The 22,021-nt window shown below is 46.3% G+C and overlaps 1 protein-coding gene across 1 annotated transcript in view; it reads right to left on the minus strand.

Annotated features, from left to right (window-relative positions):
- Positions 1-11,134: 11,134 nt before the first annotated feature.
- Positions 11,135-22,021, minus strand: part of LOC141157086 (T-cell ecto-ADP-ribosyltransferase 1-like) — a 29,499-nt gene continuing 18,612 nt past the window's right edge. The window contains exons 3-4 of the mRNA XM_073643923.1: positions 19,289-19,976; positions 11,135-12,775 (exon numbers count right to left, since the gene is read on the minus strand). Coding sequence (XP_073500024.1) covers positions 12,726-12,775; positions 19,289-19,976 — 738 coding nt within the window. The 3' untranslated portion in view covers positions 11,135-12,725. The remainder of the gene's footprint in view (positions 12,776-19,288; positions 19,977-22,021) is intronic.

Genomic DNA, 22,021 nt, shown 5'->3' on the forward strand with positions numbered 1-22,021 from the left:
GCTTGTTTCACCTGCATGGAGAGCTCCTTTGACCGCATGTTTACTTCACAGTAAAACCTTCCAAATGCAAGCACCACACCTCAAATCAACTCCAGGCCTTTTATCTGCTTAATTGAGAATGACATAACGAATGGATTGCCCACACCTGTCCATGAAATAGCCTTGGAGTCAATTGTCCTATTACTTTTGGTCCCTTTAAAAACAGGGTGGCACATGTTAAGGAGCTGAAACTCCTAAACCCTTCATCCAATTTTAATGTGGATACCCTCAAATGAAAGCTGAAAGTCTGAACTTCAACTGCATCTGAATTGTTTTGTTTAAAATTCATTGTGGTAATGTCTAGAACCAAAATTAGAAAAATGTTGTCTCTGTCCAAATATATATGGACCTAACTGTATTAAAGTTGAGGTCACCCAAGCATCTCTCCATCAGTCTTTGGAAGGTTCCCGGCACATTTGTTAGCCCGAACGGCATCCGATTGAACTCAAACAGGCCCATAGGGAGAACAAAAGCTGTCTTCGGACGATCCTTCTCAGCTACTGGGACCTGCCAATAGCCACTGGCCAGGTCGAGGGAAGAAAAGAACTTGGCACTTCCTAGCGCAGATAGAGACTCTTCTATTCAGGGGCGTGGATAGGAGTCCCGTACTGTACAGGCATTCAGCTTCCGATAGTCTACACAGAATCTCAGGGTACCATCCTTCTTCCGGACCAACACGATAGGAGCTGCCCAAGGACTCTGACTTTCGCGGATCACGCCGTTCCGCAACATGTGGGCCAACAGCTCTTTCACCTCCTGGTACATTTGAGGCGGGATCTGCCAATATCCGGTGGGTATTTCGTGCTGAATGTCCCGAGTGCACCCAAAATCGTCTTCTGTTGTGCAAACACGCCCTGATATTTCTGTAGAAGTTGTTCGATCTGCCTTACTTGTCCAGCAGAAAACTCAGCAAGATTAGCCTCCATTTTCTCCAAGAGGTGGCACCCAGCCAACGGTTCTCTTCCATTCTCTTGGCTGTTGAGGGACACATCTAGGGTCCATGGCTCTCCTTCCACAGGTGCCAGCCCTATAGCGTCAGCTCTGGTAAGGGCCTCTGGCATTATACAAACTCGCGCCACCTCTTGTCGGGGCAACAACTGTAAACTCGTGCCACTTAGATTGATGCAACGCACGGGCACTCGACCCTGCCACACGGTGGCCAGGGTCCGAGCAACCAGGAGTCCAGAGGGCGCTTCCTCTCCCTCCATTGGTTCAATTTGAATGTCCACGCCCTCTAAGGACACATGCGCCACACCGGTAAAGTGAGTACAGTCTGTCCCACTGGCAGTGTCATTGTGGCTTCGGGTGGTATCGATACCTTACCAAGGTACTGAGAGGTAGCGGGCAATTTTTGAATTTGACTGACCCGCACGAGATGCTGGAATACTCTCTTGTTAGCTGGGTCATGAGTGGCGTGGGTCCAGTTGTTTTTGTTACAGCCCTCGGCCAGGAAATGTCCGACCTCCTTCAGCTCATTCATGCCCAGGGTTACAATGGGCCCATCGCCTTCGGGCCCTGTGGTCAGTACTATCCATTTCCGACCGAGGTCCTTTCCACATGCCCGGACAGACATCCATACTACTCCCGCTACTGGGATAGGTAGTTGATTAGCAGCGACCAGCTTGACAGTGGGTTCCCGCCAGGAACGAGCAACTTCAGGAAAGTGGCTTTGGAAATACACCTCAGGCTTAGTGGTCACCTGAGACCCAGTGTCCATTAAGCAGCGGATCCGCTGCCCATTAAATTCAGCCCAGATAATGGGCCTCTCGGAGACAATGTCTACAGAGCTCCCTCTTCCACTCTCTGAAGCTCGAGACCCCACGGTATGCTCCACAACCGTGGGGCATCTTAGTTTAACGGCTGCCCCCGCCTCCTCCTTTCTCGGTTTGGACAGTCTTTGGAGATATGCCCCCTACCACCGCAGGTCTAACACTCTGGTCCTCGTTCTACCGATAGGTCGGGTACATGACGTGTTGGGGCCTGGTAGGAACGTCTTTCTCGCTCTGGTCTCCGCCCACATGGGGCAGTAGGATCCATCGGCAAGGAGGCAGCAGGGGCCTTTCTAATAGTGTTCAGCTCACCCCGAATATCTCGAATTTCCTGACGTATCTCCCGTACACAATCAGGCTCCTTGTTGGTGAATCTAGGGGTAATTGCCTCATGACTTCTAACTGTGGCTTTGAGAACAGGAACTTCTTTCTTCAGGACTCTAGCTTCAGCCCCTACCTCCAGGAAGCCCAGATCAGGGCTCAAACGCAGCCGCTCCTTCAAGATCTGCCTCAGGGAAGGGTCTTTCAAGCCAGCAATCAGTTGGTCACGCAACACTTCATCCAATGGTCCCAGTCCTCGGTTCCCATCTCGAGCCTTCTTAGTGATATGGGCGGTCACTTCCTGTAATACATTAACATACTGATTTATGGTCTCATTTTCCCCTTGGACCCGCTGAATCAACCGTAGGCGCAAATGTCCCAGATCTGTGGCGTCACCGTGCATGGGCGGTACATCACAGTTTGCCGGGCTTCTCCATCAAGGGTTAGGAGGGCCAGTTCCGCCTGGGCTGGGGGATCGAGGGGATACATACGTAGCATACTTCTCAGTCTTTCTACCCAGTCCCACAGTGACATGCCATCTCCCGTGAATTTGGGAAGATGATTGAGCATACCCCCAGGGGTATACGGTTCCGGCCAGACCCAGCCCCAGACTGATCTGCCATCTATGCGTCTGAATGTTGCATCCTGCCGACTACACCAAATGTAATACAACGCACAGAGACACAAGGCAAGGACAGTCGGGGATGATTATAAACAATTTATATATATAACAGGTATTCTGAACAAGGGGATAACAACAAGGGTATTGAACGGTAATTTGAAATATTAGCAAAATACGAAGTCTCTCAAAATAATGTGGTGCACCCAGCCAGGGAGTCACCATGTCAGTTCTTTATCTCTGTATATGGCCCTAGGGGGGGTCACCGGTTATTCCCGCTAGGCTGAAAGTCTTTTCCGGACAAAATGAATTAAAGCAAGTTTAGCATCTTCCACCCCAACTGTTCCCCTCCCAACCTGAGTACCTAAACCCAACTGGCCCTGGTACCGTGAGTGAACAGTATGTTACGGGTCCGGGAGGTGGAACCTCTGTACTACGGTGCAAGGAGGGACCCAGAGGGGCGTAACTAAGTATCAACCCGGACCGACCCTGGTTGTACGGCGGCTAACGACTCCGTGACCAGGGAGGGACCGAGCCGAGGGACCAGGTGCTACTCTGGGGACGACATTGTAAGGGAGCAGGTGACTCCCACGGTACAGATGGCAGGGACTGACTGGAATAGCAGGTAGGCACAGCAGGCAGGCTGGCGAGCAGAAGCCTCCAGGTAGGCTATCAGGTAGACACGGCAAGTGACGGCAGGAGTCTCTAGGTGGGCTGGCAGGTGGTCACGGCAAGTGACGGCAAGAGTCTCTTGGTGGGCTGGCAGGTGGTCACGGCAAGTGACGGCAGAAGCCTCCAGGAAGGCACGGCAGGTAAAAAGCAGGTAACAGGCAGGCAACAGGCAAGTGCTCCCAGGTGAGCGGGCGGGCAGGCACAGCAGGTAACAGGCAGGTAACAGGCAAGTGCTCCCAGGTGAGCGGGCTGGTAGGCACGGCAGGTAACAGGCAGGTAACAGGCTGGCGGGCAAGACTGGAAGTCAGGCTAGCAGCGGGACCTGAGGGCTGAAGCAGAGGTCAGAAACACTGTGCAACAATTTTTGCTCAGGCACCTCCATTTTGGAGGAGGTGCCTTATATATGGGAGGACCCTTGGCTATTGGCCGGGGACTCCTTAGGACGGCGCGCGCGGCCCTTTTAAGAGGGAGGGAGTGCACGCGCGCACACCCTAAGCTCAGTGCCCGGGGAGCTGCGCGCGCCAGCAGCAGGAAGAGGAGCGCTGGTGAACGCAGAGCGGGGAGCGTGGGGAGCGAGGAGGTGAGTGGGACGGCGTCTCTGCCTGGCAAGGGGCAGAGACGCCGATGCTACATTACCCCCCCTTTACACCCCCTCTTTTTTAGGCCAGAAAGGAATTTTTCAAGGAGAAGCGGGGCATGAATGTTCTCCCTGGGTTCCCAAGTTCTCTCCTCTGGGCCAAACCCCTTCCAATCCACTAGAAAAAGGGTCTTTCCTTTTACCCTCTTAGTGGCCAGAATGTTCTCTACCTCAAAAACGTCCGTCAGAAACCGGAGCAGGGGGAGTACCTAGATTGGAAAAAGAGTTAAACACAACTGGTTTGAGCAGAGATACATGGAAGGAGTTGGGAATCCGTAAGGTGGCCGGGAGTTTTAACTTGTAGGCCACTGGGTTGATTTGTTTGAGAACTTCAAATGGACCGATAAACCGAGGACCCAACTTATCGGAGGGTATTTTGAGTCGGACATGTTTGGAAGAGAGCCAGACTTTATCTCCCGGGCGGAATTGAGGCGGATCCAGACGTCTCTTGTCAGCATGTTTCTTCATCCGCTCGGAGGACAGAAGAAGTGCGGACCTAGTATTTTCCCAAATAGTGGAGAATTCGCTGACAAGAGCCTCCGCGGCAGGGTTGTCCACCGAGGCGGAGATGGGAAACGGAATCCGAGGATGTTGACCGTAGACCACGATTTAGAAGTAAATTCGCTCATATAGTTGTTGTAGGAGAATTCAGCCCATGGTAGGAGCTCCACCCAATCGGTATGGTGAACGTTAACAAAGTGCCGGAGGTAGCTGGTAAGGATTTGGTTGATACGCTCCACTTGGCCATTGGACTGAGGATGGTAGGCGGAGGAGAAATCCAGGGTGACATCCAGTAGCTTACAGGTAGCTCTCCAGAAACGTGAGGTGAACTGAACCCCTCTATCCGACACAATGTGGAGGGGTAGGCCATGGAGACGGAAGATATGACGGAAAAAATCCTTGGCCAGCTCCGATGCAGATGGGAGACCAGGCGGAGGGATGAAGTGGGCCATCTTAGAGAAGCGGTCGGCGACCACCCAAATGACTGTACAACCGGCAGAAACAGGGAGATCAGTAATAAAGTCCATGGCAATGTGCTGCCACGGGGCAGCAGGTACGGGAAGAGGCAGGAGGCGACAGGCTGGAAGATGTTTGGGAACTTTGTTGCGGGCACAGGACGAACAGGCCGAGACGAAGTCTACCACATCCTTGGGCAGGGTAGGCCACCAGTAATGCCGGGTAATGAGTAGGAAGGTCTTCTTTTGGCCAGCATGGCTGGCTAGTTTAGATGAATGACCCAAGTGAAGAACCTTCTCACGATCTGGTACCGCTACAAACGTCTTACTGGGTGGAAGACGAGTCAGATCCAAGGGGGCCACATTCATCACTTTGGAGGGGTCGATGATGTGCATAGGCTCCTCCTCTTGATCGGAGGACAGGAAGGATCGGGACAAGGCGTCGGCTTTGACATTCTTGTCCGTCGGGCGGATATGTAGGACGAAGTCAAAGCGGGCGAAGAACAAAGACCACCGAGCCTGGCGTGGATTGAGTCTTTGGGCATTCTGGAGATATGCCAGGTTTTTGTGATCCATATAGATGATCACCGGGTATAGAGCCCCTTCAAGCAGGTAACGCCACTCCTCCAGCGCCAATTTAACGGCTAACAGTTCCCGGTCTCCTATGGAGTAGTTGCGCTCAGACGAGGAGAAGAGTTTGGAGAAGAAGTCGCAGGTTACCATTCTCCCGGATGAAGACTTTTGGGTGAGCACCGCTCCGGCTCCGGAGGAGGAAGCATCAACCTCCAGGTAGAACTGTTTGTTGCAGTCCGGACGGTGCAGCACTGGGGCAGAGGAGAAAGCTTGATTTAAGGAAAGGAAGGCCTCCTCAGCTTCGGGCGACCATTCCTTGGGATTTGCTCCCTTACGGGTGATCGCAGATATGGAAGCAGTCCGGGAAGAGAAGTGCGGGATGAAAAGACGATAGTGGTTGGCGAAGCCCAGGAATCACTGAATCGCCTTCAACCCCTCCGGACGGGGCCACTTTAGGACAGCAGAGAGCTTCTCAGGATCCATTGGTAGGCCCGTCTGGGAGATAACATAGCCCAGGAAAGGAAGAGAGGTCTGCTCGAAGAGGCACTTCTCGAATTTTGCATAGAGGTGATTCTGCCTGAGCCTAAGCAAGACCTGACGAACATCCCTCCGGTGTGTGGGAAGATCCGGAGAGAAGACCAAGATATCGTCCAGGTACACTACCACGCAAAAGTAAAGAAGATCACGGAAGATGTCATTGACCAATTCTTGGAAGACGGCGGGAGCATTGCAGAGACCGAAGGGCATCACACGGTATTCATAGTGACCATCCCGGGTATTGAATGCCGACTTCCACTCGTCTCCTTGACGGATTCGGACCAGGTTATACGCCCCACGTAGATCTAGCTTGGTAAAGATCTTTGCTCCCTTAAGACGGTCAAACAACTCGGAGATGAGAGGCAGGGGGTATTTGTTTTTTACCGTGATTTGGTTGAGTCCTCTATAGTCAATACAGTGATGTAATGAACCATCTTTCTTCTTGGCGAAGAAGAATCCGGCTCCAGCCGGGGAGGTAGATTTCCAGATGAATCCTCTGGCCAGATTCTCCTCGATGTACTCCGACATGGCCCGGGTCTCGGCCGACGACAATGGGTAAATACACCCACGGGGTGGAGTGGCGCCGGGTACCAGGTCTATCGGGCAATCATATGGCCTATGAGGTGGCAGTGTCTCTGCTTCCTTTTTACCGAAGACATCTGCATAGGACCAGTAAGGTGCCGGTAGACTGGGTAAATTAGCCGGGGTAGGTGGAGGACGAGCCGGGCGAACCGGAACTAGGCAGGTCCTATGGCAATCCTGCCCCCACCGGAGTACTTCACCGGATTGCCAGTCCAGCACGGGTTCATGTGTCTAGAGCCAGGGTAGACCTAGCAATAGGGAATGAGAGAATCCGGACAGCACATGGAAGGAGATCTTCTCAGAGTGCAGCATTCCCACCTGCAGGGTTATGGGTTCAGTGACGAGCAGGATGGTCACCGGAAGGAGTCTTCCATCCAAGGAGGCGACTGACAATGGTTCAGCCAGAGGTTTGGCGGGAATCCGGTATCTCTCTACCAGGGACTGGGAAATGAGGTTACCAGCAGCTCCAGAATCCAGGTGAGCAATTTCAAAGTGACGGTTCTCTCCCCAGGAGATAGAGACAGATAAAGTCAGGGACGGAGAGGGCTTACTTTTGCCTAGGACGACCTCTCCGAGCGGTCCTAGACACTGGAGTTTCCCAGCTTCTCCGGGCAGGAACGGATGAAGTGCTCCTTACTGTCACAATAGAAACAGCTCCCCTCGGCTTGGCGTGACTCTTGGCGAGATTTGACCATCTTGGTCTGTTCGATCTGCATAGGTTCGGGCGAGTGCGCCCGGGGAGTGACTGGTTGAGAGGCAGGTCTCTGGAAAGTAGGAGCAAGGCGAGGAAACTTTCTCTCCCGGGTAGTCTCTTTGGTACGTTCTTGGAAACGGATGTCAATCCGGGTAGCTAGTGACACCAGGTTATCCAGGGTGGTAGGAATGTCCCGACCGGCTAACTCGTCCTTAATCCGACCGGAAAGACCCTCCCAGAAGATGGACACCAGAGCCTCGTTGTCCCAGGCAAGCTCAGAAGCGAGGGTACGGAACCGTATGGCATATTGGCCCACGGTGAGACTCTATTGGCGGAGACGTAGCAGAGAGGAGGCTGAAGAGGATTTTCGTCCTGGTTCATCGAAGACTTTCCGGAAAGCAGCGAGGAAAGACGATAGGTCGGACACCAGGGGATCCCCTCTCTCCCACAGGGGATTTAGCCATGCCAGTGCTTCCCCAGTGAGATGGGACATGATGAATGCCACCTTGGCCCGGTCGGAGATGAACTGATGTGCCAAGAGTTCAAAGTGCAGGGTGCACTAGTTTATGAAACCTCGAGCTAAGGCGGGGTTGCCAGCAAAACGTGGAGGTGCCGAGAGCCGGGGTCCATAGCCGGACGCCATGATAGGACTAGGTTGTGGTGCCGCGGAAGCAGGCGCTGCTTGACCAGAGACGGACACAGATGGATCGGACAATGCGCCTAGGCGAGAGTTAACAGTCCACAGGACGGACAGGACCGACTCCTGTTGAGCTCTCTGACGTAAGACCTCCTGGTGCAGGTCGGAGATTGAGGGGGTCTGGGGGCCACCAGTTCCATGGCCCGAGCAAACTGTTACGGGTCCGGGAGGTGGAACCTCTGTGCTACGGTGCAAGGAGGGACCCAGAGAGGCGTAACTAAGTATCAACCCGGACCGACCCTGGTCGTACGGCGGCTAACGACTCCGTGACCAGGGAGGGACCGAGCCGAGGGACCAGGTGCTACTCTGGGGACGACATTGTAAGGGAGCAGGTGACTCCCACGGTACAGATGGCAAGAACTGACCGGAATAGCAGGTAGGCACAGCAGGCAGGCTGGCGAGCAGAAGCCTCCAGGTAGGCTATCAGGTAGACACGGCTAGTGACGGCAGGAGTCTCTAGGTGGGCTGGCAGGTGGTCACGGCAAGTGACGGCAGGAGTCTCTAGGTGGGCTGGCAGGTGGTCACGGCAAGTGACGGCAGGAGCCTCCGGGAAGGCACGGCAGGTAACAAGCAGGTAACAGGCTAGTCACAGGCAAGTGCTCCCAGGTGAGCGGGCTGGCTGGCACGGCAGGTAACAGGCAGGCAACAGGCAAGTGCTCCCAGGTGAGCAGACTGGCAGGCACAGCAGGTAACAGGCAAGTGCTCCCAGCTGAGCGGGCTGGCAGGTACGGCAGGTAACAGGCAGGTAACAGGCTGGTGGGCAAGACTGGAAGTCAGGCTAGCAGCAGGACCTGAGGGCTGAAGCAGAGGTCAGAAACACTGTGCAACAACTTTTGCTCGGGCACCTCCATTTTGGAGGAGGAGCCTTATATATGGGAGGACCCTCGGCTATTGGCCGGGGACTCCTTAGGACGGCGCGCACGGCCCCTTTAAGAGGGAGGGAGCACGTGCACGCCCTAAGCACAGTGCCCGGGGAGCTTCTCGCGCCGGCAGCAGGAAGAGGAGCGCTGGTGAACGCAGAGCGGGAAGCCCGGGGAGCGAGGAGGTGAGTGGGACGGCATCTCTGCCTGGCAGGGGGCAGAGACGCCGATGCTACACAGTAGAAGTGATGGCCCTGTTCACGTATGCAGCTCTTCTGCTTCCACTGGCGTGACTTTCCTGGCTCAGCAGTCTCCCAACTCCTCTCTTCCTGGCCGTTGGAGGCAGTCTCTGAAGTCGTGGATAGGGGGGTCCAGACCTCGTCTGTCGGCGGGCGACGTCGGGTTCCGCAAGCTCACTCAGCACCGCAAGCAGGTTCTGACTCTCCTCAGTAGGCACAGCACTCGGGTCACATCTGTGAGGGATCCGGAGCTCATCCACAGGCGCCCGGCTGTGGCACCTCGAAGGCCTCCGGCTTAGGCCTGCCACTCGGGGCTTCTCAGCACGCAGGGAGCACGTCTGCTCCTCTCTGCTGCTTGGCGCCAAAAACTCCTCAGGCTTGGTGCACTGGCCTCTTATCTCCAGGAACTCCTTCCTGGGAGTCACCTGACCGGGTCCAGCATCTAAATCTGCTCTCCCTTCAACTTCTCTTGTATATCTTGGTTCTGCTTGACTGTGTCTGGCCAGCAGATGGCAGTCTCTCTCCATCTTTGAAGCATCATGTAAGAGTTATCTTAAAGGCTATCTCGCCTCTACTACAGAAGCATGAAGTGCTCTATAATTTCCTGGTAGATGGCTGCGCTGAGTTTGGTCTTGATAAAACACAGTGGACCTACACCAGCAGATGACATGGGTCCCCAAACCATCAGTGATTGTGGAAACTTCACAGTAGACCTCAAGCAGGTCGGATTGTGTGCCTCTCTACTCTTTCTCCAGTCTCTGGGACCTTGATTTCCAAATGAAAATTGGAACTCTGGGACCTTGTGGAGTGTGTCAATGACTGGACATCTGTCAAGTCAGCAGTCTTCCCCATGATTGTGGAGGCCACTGAAACAGACTAAGGGACCTTTTTAAACACTTAGGAAGCCTTTGCAAGTGTTTTTTGTTAATTATGTTAATTTACTGAGATAATGACTTTTGTGTTTTCATTGGCTGTAAGGCATAATAATCAACATTAAGAGAAATAAACACTTGAAATGGATCACTCTGTTTGTTATTACTCTATATAATATATGCGTTTCCCTTTTTGTATTGAAGAACTGAAATAAATAAAGTTTTTGATGATATTCTAATTTAATGAGATGCACCTGTAGGTGGTGCGACTACTCATCTGCTGTGCAGGTGAGCAGGGGGTGGCTCGCTGGACATGACTAGGAGTAATGCATCACCTGATTGTTATCTTTCGATTTGGGCTGGCTATTTAAGGCCTGCTCCTAATTTAGTCCAGTGCTGTTTATTCAGTTACCTTGCGTAGTGTATGGTGAGTGTTTCCTGGTTGAGCTCTGCTTGCATCTCAGTAGTTGCTAATGTTCGTTAGTGGTTCTTATTTATTAGCTATTGTCCCGAGGTTTCCCTTTGGTTTTCATTTGGGTTTTATGCTGCTTGCTTTGGATTTACTCTTGTATCTGACGCCACATCGTTTACGTCACCAGACGCCAGCTATCCTGCAACAGCAGTCTGTGAAGGGCTCTGTAATGCCCTTCTCCCCTTCGGGAGTGAGTGAAGAATATTCCGGCCCTTAAGGACTTGTCTAGCAGTGGTGGCTTGCACAAATTGTGTCTGTGACTGCGTTTTTGCTGGTCCGATACAAGTCTCTACAGATTAGTTATTCCAGCACATAAGGTGGTGTTACTTATGCCAGAAATATTACTCCAAATTCCTGGCGTGCACACAGAGGCACCCGTCACTGGTTAAAAGCTCCTGATTCATTAATAGGCGTCTGTTAATGAATAAAGAGCATCTGACTCCTACATGCCCTATCATCAAGAGTGGAGAGAAAATCACCGGTCTTGATGATTTGGGGCCTTATTCATTATTAGTTTTGATAGTACTGAAATTATTATAGTCAGTGTCCTTTTCAGTTCGCTTACTTCTGGTCCAGAATGAATGATAGGAACATATATATTGAACATGTTTTAATAGCATCACAATATGCCATTGAGAAAAATAAAGATTTTGCAAAGTGCTAAAAAGTTTGGCAAAGTATTACTTATTTAGGCTGTGTGCCCGCGATGCGTTTTTTAAGCGTTTCCGCAGCAACAATTCCGCTGCATAAACGCTTAAAAAACACTTGGTAGGAGGTCTGCCATGTTCCCCAATGATAATCCGCATGTGCTGTGCACATGCTACGGGAATTTATGCTGCGGATTATCATTGCGGAAAAAAACGCAGCACTACCAATTATTTTGCAGAAGTGCTGCATTTTTGCCGCTATTGACTTGCATTGGAACGCTTGGATTCCGCATCACTGGATCTGTACATGTGGATTACATGTGTTTCAATGTGCGGATGGTACCTGGGTCTGTAGAAGAGGAGACTCTCCTCCGGACCCGGGTACCATAGAACCTATAAAAAAAAGAATAAAATAAAAATAAACATTATACTTACCTTCCGATGGCCCTCGGTGTCTTTGTCCTGGCTTGCCGGCAGATCGCGGTGGACTCAAGGACCTGCCATGACGTCATTTAGTCATGTGACGGGTCACGCGACCGCTGACGTCGGCAGGTCCTTCAGTGTACCGCGAGCTGCTGGCACGCCAAGACGCATCGAATAAAGACTCCGGGGGCCATCAGAAGGTAAGTATATATTTATTTTTTTATTTTTTAACATTCTTTCGGTCACACTATAGAAATCCATGCCGGTTGCATGGATTTATATAGTGTGACCAAGTTGTCAAACACTTTCCAAGTGATGCTAAAATCGCTTGGAAAGCGCTTGACAACCCGCATGCGGAAATGCATGTGAAAAACGCTTCACTTCTGCTTGTCCCTGGCAGGAAAACGCATGTACAATCCGCATGTACAATCCGCATGCGTTTTTTCTGCCAGGAAGATGCAGAAACGCTCAGGAAAAAATCCGGGGCATTTCTGCATCGTGGGCACATAGCCTTAAATCTGCAACTTTCTAATATACTTTAAGATTTAATTGCACACAATTTTAAGATCTCTGTTTTCTGCCTTAGAATTGGAACTGCCTTGTTGCTATTCATAGGCTAAAAACCAACATAGACAAAGCATCAATCCAGTGTTTTTTTTTTATTTCAGTGCTGGAGTGGTGCTTCTAATGTAAGTTCCCTGCCCCTACTCTCATAATTACCAGCCTCCATCTTCACCTTTTATCCACGCCGCTGCAGTCGGTCTCCGGCAGTTTGTGACAAGCCGGATTACTCCAGTGCTGGGCAAGCAGGAGGTCCCTTTTCGGAGCCAGAGGTCAGCCTTGTACTTACAATTATCGGGCAAGCATAGTCAAAGACGGGCCAAATTTTTAGAAGTGCAGCTCTGAAACACCTCCCTTAATAAATTCCTCCGCAGTATATTGAAAAGTTACTTGTTTTCAACTAGAAAACTCCATTAATTCATATTTAAAGATAACCTAATGACAAGGATGCGAAATTAGAAAGCAAGTGCGCAGGCAGGCGTCCACGAGAGCTGGCTCAGATTCTTCTTATGCTTTTCTCATCATCCATTTTGCAAGCGGTCAGCTTTTTACAGACTATTGCGGCATGGGCAAGGTGAGATTATACAGGCGCTCATCCATTTGTGCTGCCGATTAAAAACAGTGTGTTACTGTCAGTCACAATTAAGGTTCTTACACATTAACATAAAATGACAACATGTAACCGATGCCAAGTATATCATCATATTTCAAATGTTATTTAGTATTAGCTCAATTTGACAGGATAATCTGATGACGTTAGTGAATCATTCATCTACAGTAAATTCTAAGTCTTCAAATTTTAGAGATGAGCGAATCTTTTGAAATTCAAATTTTACCAGCTTCTCCGTATTTTTCCCCAAAATTTGATTTGCTAATTGAAAGTGTATGCCTTTGAAACGAATAATAGTATAACATGAAATAGGTAATTATTAATAATATTATTATTTTTATTTATTTTATATTATATATACTATAATATATTACAGTATATAGTATTATATATTATATCTATATTATATTTTAGATATTTTATTAATGATATTATTATTATATTGTTAATTATTCTTATTAATTATAGTTAACATTTCCCATATGTCTAATATATGTTGACGTTGCATTTTAAAAGTCTATTTAGTTTATAAGTTTATCAGCAATTTTTTCAACAAACTTTCAGAAACCTATGTTTTTAGGAGTCGATTCAGCACTGAAGTGCCTTTGAATTGCCGATGTATTACTGTAGAAGCTTCACACAAATCAGCTCATTTTAAAAAGTGCACTCCTTATAGTATTCAAAATAGTACACTGCTCAAAAAAATAATGGGAACACTCAAATAACACATCCTAGATCTGAATGAATGAAATATTTTCATTGAATACTTTGTTCTATACAAAATTGAATGTGCTGACAACAAAATCACACAAAAATTATCAATGGAAATCAAATGTATTAACCATTGGAGGCCTGGATTTGGAGACACCCCCAAAATTAAAGTGGAAAAACACACTAGAGGCTGATCCAACTTTGATGTAATGTCCTTAAAACAAGTCAAAATGAGGCTCAGCATTGTGTGTGGCCTCCACGTGCCTGTATGACCTCCCTACAATGCCTGGGCCTGCTCCTGATGAGGTTGCGGATGGTCTCCTGGAGGATCTACTCCCAGACCTGGACTAAAGCATCCGCCAACTCCTGGACAGTCTAAGGTGCAACGTGATGTTGGTGGATGGAGCGAGACATGATGTCCCAGATGTGCTCAATCGGATTCAGGTCAGGGGAAAGGGCGGGCCAGTCCATAGCTTCAATGCTTTCATCTTGCAGGAACTGCTGACACACTCCAGCCACACGAGGTCTGGCATTGTTCTGCATTAGGAGGAACCCAGGGCCAACCGCACCAGCATATGGTCTCACAAAGGGTCTGAGGATCTCTTCTCGGTACCTAATGGCAGTCAGGCTACCTCTGGTGAGCACATAGAGGGCTGTGCGGCCCTCCAAAGAAATGCCACCCCACACCATTACTGACCCACTGCCAAACCGGTCATGCTGAAGGATGTTGCAGGCAGCAGATCGCTCTCCATGGCGTCTCCAGACTTTGTCACGTCTGTCACATGTGCTCAGTGTGAACCTGCTTTCATCTGTGAAGAGCACAGGGCGCCAGTGGCGACTTTGCCAATCCTGGTGTTCTGTGGCAAATGCCAAGCGTCCTGCACGGTGTTGGGCTGTGAGCACAACCCCCATCTGTGGATGTCGGGCCCTCATACCACCCTCATGGAGTCGGTTTCTAACCGTTTGTGCAGACACATGCACATTTGTGGCCTGCTGGAGTTCATTTTGCAGGGCTCTGGCAGTGCTCCTCCTGTTCCTCCTTGCACAAAGGCTGCTGGGTTGTTGCCTTCCTATGGCCCCCTCCACATCTCCTGGTGTATTAGCCTGTCTCCTGATAGAGCCTCCAGCCTCTGGACACTACGCTAACAGACACAGCAAACCTTCTTGCCATAGCTCGCATTGATGTGCCATCCTGGATGAGCTGCACTACCTGAGCAACTTCTGTGGGTTGTAGAGTCCGAGTGTGAAAGCACAACTAGCATTCAAAAGTGACCAAAACATCAGCCATAAAGCATTGGTACTGAGATGTGGTATGTGGTCCCCACCTGCAGAATCACTCCTTTATTGAGTGGGTCTTGATAATTGCCAATAATTTCCATCTATGGTCTATTCCATTTGCTCAACAGCATGTGAAATTGATTGTCAATCAGTGTTGCTTCCTAAGTGGACAGTTTGATTTCACAGAAGTTTGATTTACTTGAAGTTATATTCTGTTGCTTAAGTGTTCCCTTTATTTTTTTGAGCAGTGTATTTAGAAAGTTTTGTAACTTTTAAGGTGCTTCTTATGAACTATTGCAAAGTGAAAAGAAAAATTGTGAAATTCCATGTTTTTCATTAAAATGTAGTTTAGTTCCCACATTTTTATGGAGTGGTTTCCTATTGTCGTATTGCATTTGCAATACAGGGAAAACCTCCAGAAGGGACCCCGTTTTGGAAATCATCCCCCTCGAGGAATTTATCAAGGGGTGTATTGACTATTTAACCCCAAAACTGTCTTTAGGAAATTAATGAATTAATGCACTGTAGATGCCAAAAAATGAAATCTGTCTTTTTATTCCTAATTAGGGTTTGGTTTTTTACATTGACTGTGGAGCATTGGTGAGATATTATTTGTATTCTGTGGGCAAGTGCAACTAACAAGATACACAATTTATATAGTTTTTATTTGCACAATAAAAATACTTTGTAAAAAACTAAAATATTTCTATGTTGCCAGATTCTGAGAGACATAACCTTGTTATTTTTCTGTTGATATGAGTTGTATGAGCTAGTTTTGTTTGAAGGACAAGTTGTAGTTTTTATTGGTTTTGGATGCAAGTGATCAATTTTATTCCATCTTGTCTGAGACAGTATGACATTAAAACAGTGATTCTGACCTTGTTTTTTTATGTTTTTATGGTGTGCACTGAGTAGAGTAAATAGCTTGATCATTTTTATAGTTTGGGTTGTTAGTGATCACATATATGTATAGTTTATTTATATTTTATCACTTTATATTTTATTACTACAAAATATGATTGAGGTACGTTTATGCTCAAAAGTTTACATACCCCGGCAGAATTTTTCCTTTCTTGGCCTTGTTTCAGTGAATATGAATGAAGTGAAGCCATTTATTGTCAAACTACAGTGTTTTCTCTTTTTAAATCTTAATGACAACGAAAAACATCCAAATGACCCTGATCAAAAGTTCACATATCCTGGTGATTTTGGCCTGATAACATGCACAGAATTTGACACAAATTGGTTTGAATGGCTACTAAAAGTAACATCCTCACCTGTGACCTGTTTGCCTGTAATCAGTGTGTGTGCATAAAAGCTGAGTGAGTTTCAATGACAGCTTGAAGTCTTTTGTGGTAGTTGTGGCTGAGGTTCTTTATTTTCTCAGATGGTAAAGCTGCCCATTCTTCTTGGCAAAAAGCCTCCAGTTCCTGTAAATTCCTGGGCTGTCTAGCATGAACTGCGCGCTTGAGATCTCCCCAGAGTGGCTCAATGATATTGAGGTCAGGAGACTGAGATGGTCACTCCAGAACCTTCCCTTTGTTCTGTTGTAGACAATAACAGGTCAACTTGGCCTTGTACTTTGGATTGTTGTCATGTTGGAAAGTCCAAGTATGTCCCATGCGCAGCTTCCGGGCTGTTGAGTGCAAATTTGCCTACAGTATTTGCTGATAATGTGCTGCATTCATCTTTTCTTCAACTTTTACCAAGTTTCCTGTGCCTTTGTAGCTCACAAATTCCCAAAACATCAGCGATCCACCTCCGTGCTTTACTGTAGGAATGGTGTTCCTTTCATCATTGGCCTTGTTGACCTCTCCCAAATGTAACGTTTATGGTTGTGGCCAAAAAGTTCAATTTTGGTCTCATCACTCCAAATTAACTTGTTCCAGAAGTTTTGAGACTTGTCTCCGTGCTGTTTGGTGTATTGTAGGCAAGATACTTTGTAGGCAAGATACTTTGTGGCATTTGCACAGTAATGGCTTTCTTCTGGCGACTTGACCATGCAGCCCATTTTTGTTCAAGTGCCTTCTTATTGTGCATCTTGAAACAGCCACACGGCTAGTTTTCAGAGAGTCCTGAATTTGAGCTGATGTTATTTGTGGGTTTTTTGTTTGCATCCCGAACTATTTTCCTGGCTGTTGTGGCCGAAATTTTTGTTGGTCTACCTGACCATGGTTTGGTTTTTACAGAGCCCTTGGTTTTTCATTTGTTAATCACAGTTTGAGCGCTGCAGACTGGCATTATAAATTCCTTGGATATCTTTTTGTATCACTTTCCTGTTACAGTTCAACTACCTTTTCCCGTAGATCCGTTGACAATTATTTTGCTTTCCCCATGACTCACAATTCAGAAACATCAGTGGCTGGATAATAGATGCAAGAGTCTGTCTGGATCCCAGAAACTCTCTCAGCTTTTATGCACACCCTGATTACAAGCAAACAGGTCACAGGTGAAGATGTTACCTTTAGTAGCCATTCAATCCCATTTGTGTCAAATTCTGTGCATGTTATCAGGCCAAAATCACCAGGATATGTGAAATTTTGATCAGGGTAATTTGGATGTTTTTAGTTGTCATTAATATTTAAAAAGAGAAAACACAGTAGTTTGACAATAAATGACTTCACCCAACCAATAACCATGAGTGGTGAAAAAGTTTTTTTGTTATCATTAATATTCTCTGAAACAAGGCCAAGAAAGGAAAAATTCTGTCAGGGTATGTAAACTTTTGAGCACAACTGTATATGAAGGCTTTTTTTATGCTTGTGACTTTTTTTCAATGCAAAGAAACAAAAAATACAGCAATTCCATCTTTTTTTAATGGTGTTTACATAAAGAGTCAAGTGGAAAGCTCATTTCACACTTTGGGTATTTGGAGAAACAACCAATTCCAAATATGTGTAGTTTTTTTCCTTCTTAAATAGTTTTTTTTTTACTTTTTTTATATTTATTTCATTTTCTAAAAATTTTTTTTTTACTTTGCAGGTTACAGGAGTAGCTCACACCTCTTCTTTCTTTTGTTCCTGCAGCCTATCAGCTCTCCCACAATCTATCCACTCCGCATTCCCACTAGCTAAAGTCAGAGGAAAGGGGAAGCACTTTTACAAGCAGTATCTCAGCCAGGATTGTAGCTTTAAAAGTAATTCAGGGTTAATTTTAAAGCTGAGATTATCAGCTTTAGGGTTCGCTCACACGACCATAGAGTCTCTCATCCGAGAGAATTGGGTCGATTATGCTAATAACACTCTGATCAAACTCTGATCAGAGTTTGACCCAAAAGTCCACATAGTGTTATTCGATTCTCTTGGAAGAAGAGAAGATGGAAAACAAAACTTCTCCATCTTCTTCATTCTGTGAGCCCATGGAAATCAGACTGCACTCAATGTCATCTGAGTGCAGTCCAATGTATTCCACCCACCCATAGACTTGAATGCGTGAATAGCATCAGATTTCAAAGTGAAATCACAGCATGTTGTGATTTTTTTAACTGACATCTGCACTGCCCCATACAATAACATTGGTCTGGGTCTATCCAATAAAACATCGGATAGCACTCAGCCGTGTTTTACGCTCATGTGACCGAACCCTTAAAATAAAAGCCAGAAGTGTGAGCTGCTATACAATCAAAAAGTCATATATTACCCATAATGATACTAATAAAAATGACAGCTCATCCCACAAAAAACATACCCTCACATTAACAATGAAGAGACAATTTGCATATTTAATTTCCTAGAGGAGCATGAAAGGTGTTTCAAGTGCACCTGTCAGCAGAATTGTGCTGAGTAAACTACATACACTGTCAGGTGGGCGACATTACACTGATTAAAATGATACCTCGGTTGTTGAAATCTGTCCTGTGGTTCTTGTGTAATCTTTACTTTCATTTTGGAGATAATGATATGCTCATGCTCTGGGGTGGCCTGTGGGGGGCGCTCTATGTGGTGCTCTGCTTCTATATTCATCTGTATGCTCTTATGACAGGTCACTGATCCTTCACTGACCTGCCTCCTATTTTACATAATGCATCTGTGGGGCTAGGTAAAATAGGAGGCAGGTCAGTGAAGACACAATGAGCTGTCATAAGAGCATACAGATGAATATGGAAGCAGAGCACCAGTTAGCGCCCACTCCACAGTGTATGTAGTTTACTGAGCACAATCCTGCTGACATGTGCACTTTAAGTCTCCTCATACTGGCGTGCCAGATCTGGCATGTTACTCTCCACAAGGAGAAACCTTACCCCTTAGATCCCAGTCTTAGCCTCTCACTTAGCCTCATATGTTGTACTGACGAGGGGCAATACCCCGAATCACCGTGTCTGCAAATTTAGATTCTGATTTGACTTTTATCCTAAGCCATATCTCAAGGCTCGTTAAAGGGTCTATAATGACTAGTAGGATTGCTACTTCCAGCAGGTGGCACTAGAGTTCAAGTCCTATTCCTCTTTGAAGAGATAATTTGCATAATCACATTAACGGAAACATTAAAATGAGTCTGAGATTATCCCTACATGTCTTACCTTTAAAATAGGCACAGTTAAAGCGACTTTTAGTTTTTCCTTTACTGATTAAGGTGAATTCGTGAGTTACTTTTTTGAACGATGCTACCTTGAATAACTCATATCCAGGGATTAGTACTTCTTTTTCATTGGGAAACATTGAGAACTTCATTATATTAATCCCATAACGTGTTTGAATTTTGAAGAATGATGTGGTGCCAAATCCTTTCGCTACTGCTAGATCTTCAGAGCTTGAAGTAAACTGGCCAAATCGGATGACACCATTTGAACTGTTAGAAGGTACAAAGCGAATATTATTCACGCCTCTATATACCAGTTTTGCTTTGCTCTTGTTGCCTAACAAGTCCATAGCCATGGTCAAGTAGTAGTGCATTGCCTTAAAACGGAATACGTTCTTGTAATTTTGTATTGAAGTGCCGACATCTCTTGTTGCTTTATTGAAAGCCGAATACATATTACCTGTATAAGCAATCACTGCAATTCCATATTCATTTTTAAAATATTTTGGAAGCTTCATTTGTGGTTTGATTGCTTTCCAACGATTTGTGGCATACTCCCAGGAATATTTAAATCCCTGATTGGATTGCATTTCAGATTGCAATATACCTGGGATGATCTTAGCCATTTTCTGTCTGCAACCTTTATATTGATCATCAAAAATCCTAGGATTGTCATCAAGTGGTATCTCCTAGACAGAAGAAAAAGGATCTTTAATTTTTCAATGTAATTATCTACCTCCACTGACAGGTCTCAGATGTAAATTAGGAACAAAAATTTTAGTGTAATAAAATCAAAATGAATAAAGGCCTAGAAGAGAAATAAAAAATCATTTTTTATTTCTATAGCGCAAACATATTCTCCAGCACTTTACATTTTAGTAAAAAAATAAAGTAAATAAGTTATGTGTAAATAGGTGTAAAACAAGTACCCTCCCTATGCTGGTTAACAAGCCCACATTTCATGTTATCCTTTTTCATAATATGACCAATAGATCATGTGAATAGCCACAACACCCACAAGATCAACCAAACTGGGATGCCCCTCTAAAGGCTGAAAAAGCTGCCATTATATGCCCACAGCACAACGACAGCTGGATATACACATGAGATATCTGTCAGCAAAACTATTGCTCGACAGTTCTCTCTCCCAACTAACCAATACACCAGAGTGCTCATCTCAGAGAAGTGTACATATGTTCTCTACTAGAGACCTGCTGCTAGAATTATCTGGCAGTGGCTTATCTCACTACAGAAAAAAAGAATCAGGTTATTGAATTCCAAATGTCTGATTCTTATGTTCCCAGAAATGTCGGGGACAGTTGAGATCATGTCATCATACACAGTAGATGGTTGGTCTATCGTGATCCGAACAACTTTTATAGAATGTATGTGGGGGCCTTAACTTTATAATGAGGTACAATCCGCTTTATACTCTGATTAGTTAAATATCTCATTCCCTTTAACAGGATTATGCCACAATATAAAAAATTATCACCTTTCCACAGTATAAGTCTGAATGTTGTTACCCCACCATTGGGACCCCACAATCACTAAAACATGAGCCTTATTCTTTCTCAATGCAGTGATCACATGGAAGAGCAGATTAAATTGAGTAATGGTCACGCATGTACCCAACTACTCCAACAGCAGAGGGAGACATTATATTGCTGTCCTCAATAGAGTGTAGGGCGCATGAATCATGCAGTAAAGATGTACGGAGGGCTTAGGACACCCATTCTAGTGACTGCCAGGAGTTTCAGCTATGGGACCTCCAACCATCAGACACTTATCAATTATCCAATTTTGCATCCCATGTGGACATGAAACTTGACATAAAGGCTGCATGGTAATGGCTTCATACACCCATCTGTCATAACAGTAAAAACACTGACAGATGAGATGAATAACATTGATGACCAGGGTAGCAAACCATCCAAAAATTCCTTGTCAGTCCATAAAAATGGGATGCATTTTTCGCCCATCCATAAAAAAAATTTGATGCATCCATGATTTTTTTAAAGCTGGAGAAACTTGTGCAGATTATGATGACTAATAATCAGCATTTTACAGTTTGCAGAAAATGCGTCATATCAGAACTATGGGCTGTAGACATATATCACTTAAAAACTTAATGATTTCTTATGGTTTTCTCAATCGTCTGTACTGATGGTGGTTTTGGTGATGAATTTATGTAGTGATGATAGTTCTGGTGATGAATTTAAGTACTGATGGTGGTTCTGATGGTGTATTTCTGTACTGATGGTGGATCTGGTAATGTATTTTTGTACTGATGGTGGTTTTGGTGATGTATTCCTGTACTGATGATGGTTCTGGTGATGTATTTCTGTACTGATGGAGGTTGTGATGCCGTATTTCTGTACTGATAAGGATTTTAATTCTGTATTTCTGTACTGCTGGTGGTTTCGGTGACGTGGCTTTGATGATGTATTCCTGTACAGCTATTGGTTCTGATCCTGTACACCAGGAGTGCAAAACATTTTTTGGTCCAAGGGCCACATTACCATACTCAGTCAATCCCAAGGGCCACAAACATTTTAAAGGCGCACTTACATGAATACATCACCAAAACCACAATCTGTACATTAAACCCTTTGTGAACTTTGACGTATAGGTACGTCAAAGATCATGTCCCTGTCTTTGATGCAGGCTCCAATGCTGACTACGCATCTTTCCCCGCACATGACAGCTGATCTGATCAGCTATCATGTGCCTC

This window comes from Phyllobates terribilis, unplaced genomic scaffold, assembly GCF_046119375.1.
Source record: "Phyllobates terribilis strain yellow unplaced genomic scaffold, ASM4611937v1 Scaffold_1__5_contigs__length_1240528914, whole genome shotgun sequence".
NCBI lineage: Eukaryota > Metazoa > Chordata > Amphibia > Anura > Dendrobatidae > Phyllobates > Phyllobates terribilis.